This window comes from Oryctolagus cuniculus, chromosome 19 (assembly GCF_964237555.1).
Source record: "Oryctolagus cuniculus chromosome 19, mOryCun1.1, whole genome shotgun sequence".
In the NCBI taxonomy this organism is placed as follows: Eukaryota; Metazoa; Chordata; class Mammalia; order Lagomorpha; family Leporidae; genus Oryctolagus; species Oryctolagus cuniculus.
In genome coordinates this window covers 4,626,006-4,634,445 of record NC_091450.1, presented here as the reverse complement: position 1 = coordinate 4,634,445, position 8,440 = coordinate 4,626,006, and the positions used below count along the sequence as shown (strand labels likewise).

The 8,440-nt window shown below is 47.7% G+C and overlaps 1 protein-coding gene across 1 annotated transcript; it reads left to right on the top strand.

The window, feature by feature from the left end:
• The first annotated feature begins 5,713 nt into the window (after positions 1-5,713).
• LOC138847070 (protein FRG2-like) lies at positions 5,714-8,172 on the top strand. Its single transcript, XM_070064705.1, has 3 exons — positions 5,714-5,834; positions 6,989-7,063; positions 7,634-8,172. The coding sequence occupies exons 1-3, from the start codon at positions 5,714-5,716 to the stop codon at positions 8,170-8,172; spliced, it is 735 nt and encodes a 244-aa protein (XP_069920806.1).
• The last annotated feature ends 268 nt before the right edge of the window (positions 8,173-8,440 follow it).

Genomic DNA, 8,440 nt, shown 5'->3' with positions numbered 1-8,440 from the left:
CTGAAATAAGGTGAGATCATGGCCAGGTTTCCTCCTCAGCCACACTGTGGGTGTTGAGCCCCACTGCAGAGCATCGGGGGCTCCCAGGGTGAATGGGGAGCGTAAGTTTAGGCTTAGATACCCATCCCATACAGCTGGACATTCTGCTGCCCAGGTGTCCAGGAATTAATTCCCTTCAAGGTTTTTTTTTTCCTTTAGGGATTTCTTTAATATTTGCAAGTCAGAGTTACACAGAGAGGAGAGTCAGAGAGAGAGAGAGAGAGAGAAGAGAGAGAGAGAGAGAGGTCTTCCATCCAATGGTTTACTCCCCAATTGGCCACATGGCCGAGATATGGGACTATCTGAAGCCAGGAGCCAGGAGTTTCTTCTGGGGCTCCCACATGGGTATAGGGGCCCAAGGACTTTGGCCATCTTCTGCTGCTTTCTCAGGTCACAGCAGAGAGCTGGATAAGAATTGAAGCAGCCAGGTCTTGAAACAGTGCCCATATGAGATGCTGGCACTACAGGCCAGGGTTTGAACCAGCTGAGCCACAGCACCAAGCCTGCACTGAATAGGTGGTTTTTTTTACAGGTAGAATTAGACAGTGAGAGAGAGAAAGAGAAAAAGGTCTTCCGTTAAGATTGGTTCACCCAAACGGTGTCTTTTAACTGAAGAATTCAGACCATTAATGTTCAATGTGACTATTGATACGTAGTGACTTTGCCCTGCCATTATCCCGGAGATATTTTCTAGTATATGCTTTGAGCTTCCCATGCTCTTTTACTGGTAGGTGTTCTTCCTTTCCCTTCTTTCATATTGATGGCCGTGTTTCTGTGTTTCTGAGTGTAGCACATCTTTAAGTATCTTTTGCAGGGCCGGACGAGTGGCCACAAAGTCTTTCAATTTCTGTTTGCTATGAAAGGTCTTTATTTCACCTTCATTCACAAATGAGAGCTTGGCAGGATATAATATTCTGGGCTGGCAATTTTTCTCTCTTAGCACCTGTGCTATGTCTCGCCATTCCCTCCTAGCTTGTAGGGTTTCTGATGAGAAGTCAGCTGTGAGTCTGATTGGAGATCCTCTGAGAGTAATCTGACGTTTCTCTCTTGCACATTTTAGGATCTTTTCTTTATGTTTCACTGTGGTAAGTTTAATTACCACATGTCGTGGTGAGGATCTCTTTTGGTCATGTTTATTGGGAGTTCTATGAGCTTCCTGTACTAGGATATCTCTGTCCTTCTCCAAACCTGGAAAGTTCTCTGCTAGTATCTCACTAAAAAGGCCTTCCAATCCTTTCTCTCTCTCCATGCCTTCAGGAACTCCTAGAACTCGAATGTTGGTTTTTTTAATAGTATCCTGTAGATTCCCAACAATATTTTTTAGGTTTCTAATTTCCTCTTCTTTTCTTTGGTTTGACTGTATGTTTTCCTGTGCTCTATCTTCTAAGTCCGATATTCTCTCTTCTGCTTCACCCATTCTGTTTTTAAGGCTTTCTAATGTGTTTGTCATTTGATCTATTGAGCTCTTCATTTCATTTTGATTTCTCTTCACTATTACACTTTCCTGTTCTACTAGTTTCTGAGTTTCATTTTGACTCTTCCTTAAAATTTCATTTTCACGAGAAAGATTTTCAATCTTGTTTATTTAAGATTCGGAGAGAGAGAGAGCAAATGAGCAAGAGAAATAGAGCAGGCAGAATGAGCAAGTCAAAGAGACAGCTGGAGTTCTTCCACATAATCACTCATTCCTCCAAGTTCCTTCCCCAGCTGTGGCTCGGTTGGGCAGAAGTGGGAGCCAGGGATTCTTCAGGGATGCATGCATGGCAGGGATCCAAGATTTGACCAGCGTCAGCTGCCTTGCAGATGCATTCCCAGGAAGCTTGATTGGAAGGGGAGTGTCCGGGACTCCAAGGGGCCCACTGCAGTGGATTGGGGCATCGCAAGCCACAGCCTCACCTGCTGCATCATGAATCCCACCCCAGGTGTTATTTTAAAATGTCAAAGACTGCTATAAATCGCCATCTTTGCATTGTTGTGGCGTCCAGCTCCCCACTCATCCACCACCTCTGCTGCCGTGGAATCCCGTAGCTTGGGCCCCAGTCTCTGCACTCTCGCCATGTCAAACTGACCACCCTGGCCTGACACCCGCTCCCAGGTCACCACCAAGGACTTACAGAGAACAAGGATGTCCTGGACGAGGCTGGAAACTGAAGAGGCGCCCCTGCCAAATGGGAGCGCTCATGAGGACAATGGGGAGTAGGAGGCGCACAAGGAGGTAGAGGAAGAAGGTGGAGAGGAGGAGAGCGTGGAGGAAGAGGGCCATGGAGAGGAAGAGGATGGAGATAAAGGGAAGGAGGCCGAGGCAGCTCCAGGAAATGGGCACCTGAAGATTTTGAAGACTCGACAGCAGAAAAGGAAAAATAAAACATAAAAAATAAGTAAATAAAAGGCAGCAGTGACCAATATATTCCTCTTCCACTTCTGGTCTCAGAATCTCAACGTGATCACTTTGGCACAGAGGCCGCCTCTGCCCGCGGCAGCGCCCCCTGCCGACGACGCGCTCTCTGCACCTCCCAACCAAGATCAAGTGTGTTTGCAACAGGGTAGGGAAAAAAAATTCAGCTCTGCTTTTATCTGAAAAGTACTTCAGGAGGGAAAGTTCCTTTGTATTTTTACTTTTTTATGATTTGTATTTTTGTTCATATTGTTAGGGAGCATCCATTTTTAATGATCTTGGGATGAAAAACCAGCCTACAGGGTGTTCTCTCTTTGCTTCTGACTGTACTTGTGTTGTGACCAGGTTCATTTACATTTCAGAGGAGAAAAAAAACTGTAAAAGAGCAAAATCAACAACAGCAGCAAATTTTCCATCAAGCGTTCCTTTTTTTATTGTTTGTTTGTACTTAGCTGTACCGTAAATTTTCTGTTTGTTTGGTAGAGTGGGCTAAGCATCTGCTTGTGGTGCCAGAATCCCATCTGCATGCCAGGTTCGAGTCCCACATACCCCTCTTCTAAGCCAGCTCTCTTCTACGGCCTGGGAAAGCATTAGAATGTGGCCCCAAAGCTCAGACCCTTGCACCTGCATGGGAGAGATGGGAGAAACTCCTGGCTCTCAGCTACAGCTCTTTAGGCCATTTCCAGAGGAACCAGCAGAATGAAGACCTTTCTCTCTGTCTCTCCCTCTGTCTGTAACTCTCTCTCACAAATAAAAAAATTCTCCCACCATAAGCCAAAGATTGTTCTTTTTATCTTTTTTTGTCTATGAAGTTTCTGTGTACTTTTTGCTTTTGGTCTTTGATGGACTTGTGAAACAAGTTATCCAACAATAAACCAGAATGTTATTTTGCTGAGTTGTTCTAAAAAAAAAGAAAGATAAGACATGTAGACAAGGATGTGGGTAGAAGAGGACACTTATCCAGTGTTGCTGGAATATATGTTACTACATCCGTTATGGAAAACAATGGAGCGATTTTATCCAAACTAAAAATTTATCTTTCCTCAGAATAGTATAACAAATAATTATCAAAGGAATAAGGCAATTTTAAATTAAAACTGCTATAGATCCTGCAATCCCTATCCTGGGTATAAATCCAAATGAATTCAATCTCTGTGTAGAGAGAGAAGGCACCGCATGAATTATTGTACAGCAATGCTGACTCGTAGTGCCAATGTTGGAAACAGTGTAAGTACCCATAGGCAGAGAGATGAGTGAGTATGTGCTATGCATATGAAATATTATATTTCTAGGTTGCTATGTGGGCATGAGGCTTCCTCATAAGTTTATGGAAAAACAAGATTTACACAAATTAATTCCATATATAGAATTTCATTTGTCTATTTAGTTTTTGACACATAGTGATGAGAAGAAAGGAAGAGAGAGAGGGAGGGAGAGAGAGAAAATCTTTCATCTGCTGGATCCCTTCCAAATGGCTGAATGGCTGGGGCTTGTTAAGGCAGAAGTCAGGAGCCTGCAATTCCATGGAGAGCAATTACATGATTAATACGGGCACATAAACTTGGATCATCATCTGCTGCTTTGGTACGCATAGTAGAAGGGAGCTGAATCAGAAGCAGAGCAGCCAGAACTTGAATGCACATCCCTTTATTCAATGATGCTGTTCCAAAATGGGGCTTAAATCACAGTGCAGTGAGAGAGAGTGAGCCAGAGAGAAAGTTCTTCCTTTTCCATTGGTTCACCCCCCAAAATGGCCGCTATGCCAGCATGCTGGGGTCGGACCCTGAGCTGATCCAGAGCAAGGAGCTTCCTCCTGGTCTCCCATGCAGCTGCAGGGACCCAGGGCTTGGGCCATCCTCCACTGCCTTCCTAGTCCACAGCAGAGTGCTGGACTGGAAGAGGAGCAACTGGGACAGAATCCAGAGCCCCAACTGGGACTAGAACCTGGGGTGCTAGCACTACAGGCTGAGGATTAGCCAAGTAAGCCAGGGCTCCAGCCCTAATTAGGTTTTAAAAAACACCGTCAGGTGGTGACTGATGAGATTGTAACCAGACATTGTAACCTGATGAGTGAATGTGCTATCCATAAGAAATATTATATTTCCAGGAGTAAGGAGATTCTTCCAGTGCTCCCATGTGGGTGCAGGGGCCCAAGGACTTGGGCCATTTTCTAATGCTTTCCCAGGTCACAACAGAGAGCTGGAAAAGTATTGGAGCAGCCAAGTCTTGAACCAGCACCCATATGGGATGCTGGTGCTTCAGGCCAGGGTGTTAACCTGCTGAGCCACAGTGCCAGGCCTAGATTGATAAGGTGTGAAACAAAGACCTTCAGGCCTTCAGGTGGTGACTGATGAGATTGTACCCTACACCCTCAGGTGATCTCACTTAATCTAATTTGGCACAATGGAATGCCTTTTATCACTTTTCACATACTTTTGAATATTAACATTTATGTTGTGATACAATTGATTATTTTGATATTGTGATTGCTGAAGCACTAGGATTTCTTAGCTTGTGTCTATAAAATTGAATCCTATTGATTATTCTCTTCATATAGAAAACATTTCATTTTATCTCTTTCTTTTACTGATTTCTTTACTCATTTGAAAGGCAAACCTACATGGAGGCAGAGGCAGAGAGAGAAAGTTCTTCCATCTGATGGTCTACTCCCCATATGGCTACAATGGCAGAAGCTGAGCCAATCCGAAGCCAGGAGCCAGGAGCCTCCTCCTGGTCTCCCACTTGGGTGCAGGGGCCCAAGGACCTGGGCCATGCTCCACTTCTCTGCCAGACCAGAGCAGAGAGCTGGATAGGAAGTGGAGTAGCTGGGACAGGAACCGGCATCCATATGGCATGCCAGCACTTCAGGTGGCAGCTTTACTGGCTATGCCACAGCACCGGATCCAAGTGGAAAACTGTTCTAGAAATGTCAACATGCAGCTTGTTTGATTCTGCAGCTGGAAATCTAGGCAGGGTCTTATTGACACATTTGGGTGGTAATTGGGCTGGAAGAGATGGGGTCCAGTCCCCTGCCTTTTGTCCCAGTGTCCTCTCACACTGTATTTCTGAATTGGACACCAAAAACGGACCTTACATCCGTGTCACACTACCACCACCACCACAGGTGAAAACTGATGTGTGCACTGGTGATTGACAGGATAAAGGAATTCCTCCCTCCAATAGGCATGAGCCCCGCCCTCAGGAGGGGCTTTAAAAGGCAGATGGAGCACGGCTATCCTCCCTCTCTGCACACTTGAGCCTGGAACCTTGAACTTCAGGATGGCACAGGAAAGTGCAGACCAGGAAGCTCTTGGGCTCTCAGTTGAGCTGCCCTCTTCCCCACAAAGGTCTTTTCAAGATGGGGGCACAGATGAAGAGGAGCAACCACCACAAGGACAAGGTGAGACACTGTTTTCTGATTTCCCTGAGAGCTGCCTGCAAAGGCAAGGTAGGTCCTTGGGATGTCAGGGTGAGTGTGGAAGGTGGTTTGGAACCTTGCAACTGGTCTGTGTGTGTAACGGAGGGTTTCATTTCGAAGTGGGAAATGGGAAGTAGCTGGTAGCTCCAGGGGCCTATTGAGAAATGTGGCAGCAATGAACCTATGGAACTCTAATGTGCTCATTTCTCTTTGATCCTGGCTTAACTGGCTCAGCCAACAGGATGCCAGAAACTTGAAATCTGAGACAAAACCGGGCCGGTGGGATAAAATACATACATGTTATTAGTTTTTCATTATCATGACACATATCTGAGACATGTTACTAAAGAAGGAACGTTTCTTTCAAACCACATTTAGGAAATTCACAAGAAAAGTCTTCATGTCCCTAATAGTTCATGACCCAAATGCTCTGGCATTTTATGAGGGTAGGGAAGGATACAGAAGAGTATGGAGGAAAACTCACATGACAATCCAATCTGTCAGGGAGCTTGCTGTGCAAGTGATCTCTCCTTATTCAGATACCAAGATTCCAACAGCCGGACTCCTCCTTCCCAACATCACCCAGTCTAAACATTGTCCACGTCTCAGGTTATTCCCCACCCTTGATCCATTTCTATTTTCATTAGCTTCCACCTTAATACTTTTTCTTAAAGAGATTTATTCATTTATCTGAAAGAGGTACACAGAAGAAGGAGAAGCAGAGTTTGAGAGAGATTTTCCACCTGCTGGTTCACTCCCCAATTGGCAGCAACAGCCAAAGCTGTGCTGGTCTTAACCAGGAGCCAGGACCTCTTCAACAGCTCCTTCACGGGTACAGGGGCTCAAGAACTTGAGCTATCTTCCACTGCTTTCCCAGGCCATAGCAGAGAGCTGGATTGGAAGTGGAGCAGCTGGGATTCAAACCAGTTCTGTAATGGGATGGCAGCACTGCAGACCGTGGGTTTTCCTACTATGCCACAGAGCTGGCCCCTTCCCCTTAATACTTGCAGCATTAAGTTTCAATTTTGTAGACAAAGAGATTCACAACCTTTGGAGGACACAAATTTTATACACGTGGGGAATTTTTATTTTATTTCGTGGGGAAACTCAGTCATATGTACTCTCTTTTGTTGTAGGATCAAAGCCCAGTCCACATGAGGAGAAGTCCCAGGAAAGGAAGCTCAGAGGCAGAAGCAGCATTGCCAGAGCAGGTCAGTTCAGACTCACCTGGAGCGAGAAGGTCACAGGGTGCTGTGGCACAGTCTTCTCTGGGAGACAGGGGCCCTGAGACCAGATGGGTCAGCAGCACCTCAGAGATGCTGGGGTACGGGGACCAGGGGGGAAGGGAGCACTGGTGGGAGGCGCTGCTCCCTGTGTCCTGGGTAGACCTGGGCTGTGGCTGTGCCTTTGGAGGCAGGCACTCCAACTCCCTGTGTTTTGCAGAATCAGAGTCCAGCTGTGACGGGGTGAGCTCCAGGAAGAGGACAATCAGTTCTGAGGACAGCAGCCACACGGGGACAGGTAGCATCGTGCTTTCTCTACCTAGAGGGTCAGGACCAGGGAGCTTATCCAAGGTTGGGAAGGGAGGGGTTGTCAGAGATTGAGAGCAGTTTAAAGATCCCGAGAGCGTGTGAGGAGGAGGATGTGTGCTGCCTGGGTTCCTGCTGGAGTCCATTGTGGGGAAGGAAGTGCAGGATTCGGTGGGGTTCACGTGAAGGGGGCAGGACTTAGGTTTTAGGGCCCAAGGAGCTGTGCTGAGTGTCTCCCGTGTGTCTCTGCAGGCAGCTGTGTGCAAGAGCTCAGCGTGACTTTGCAAAAGAAAGCAAAACCTTCGGACGATGGAAATGACAGAGGAATTCAGGAGGCGCATGCGGAACCTCGCAGGGGATCCTCCAGGGCCCGCTCTGGGCACAAGAGGAGGCGCAGGTCCAGGTCCCCAGCAGACCACCCACCGCCCCTTCGGAAGAGCCTGGTGACCTCCCTGCGCTCTCTGTCTGAGGCCATTTATGAAGATTTAGCCCGGGTGCAGGCGCAGCAGGCGCAGTTCCCGCTGACCCAGGAGCAGCTGTTTGCGCTGGCACAGCTCCGCGGGCCTCTATGCAGCGCCATGCAGAGCTGCTATGCGCTGGCCTCGCAGGTGGCCTGGGCCTTCCCTGCCCAGGGCTGGCTCCTCCCGGCCCCGGCCCCGGCCCTGGCCCCGGCCCCGGAGCACATTCCTGCTGTCCAGTCGCTGGCACCTGCTCAGAGCTCCTCCCAGGAGGGGCAAGGCCAGCCCTCTGCTGAGCAGGAAGAACCTGAGGCACACAGGGCATCAGACTAATCTTGTGCTGGGTAGCCCGCATGCTGGACACTAGAGGGCGCATCTCTGACACGCAGAAAGACTTGCTGCTGCTACTTCTCCGCAAGCCCAGCAGAGACCCTGTAGTGGGGATGAGCTGATGCCTGAGGGAATCTGGGTGGCCATAGGAAAGGAACTGGAGCGACTTCCTCGGAATCAGGAACCTGTTGTGTCCTTGAGGACGCCATGACAGAAGAATGTCGGTTTTCACATTACCAATCTGAATCCTTGTAACTGACTTGAATTTTTA

Coding starts and splice junctions, on each gene's coding strand:
- LOC138847070 (XM_070064705.1), top strand. CDS start 5,714: ATGGCACAGGAAAGTGCAGACCAGGAAGCTCTTGGGCTCTCAGTTGAG. Junction 5,835..6,988: donor GCAACCACCACAAGGACAAG/GTGAGACACTGT, acceptor CTTTTGTTGTAG/GATCAAAGCCCAGTCCACAT. Junction 7,064..7,633: donor AAGCAGCATTGCCAGAGCAG/GTCAGTTCAGAC, acceptor GTGTCTCTGCAG/GCAGCTGTGTGCAAGAGCTC.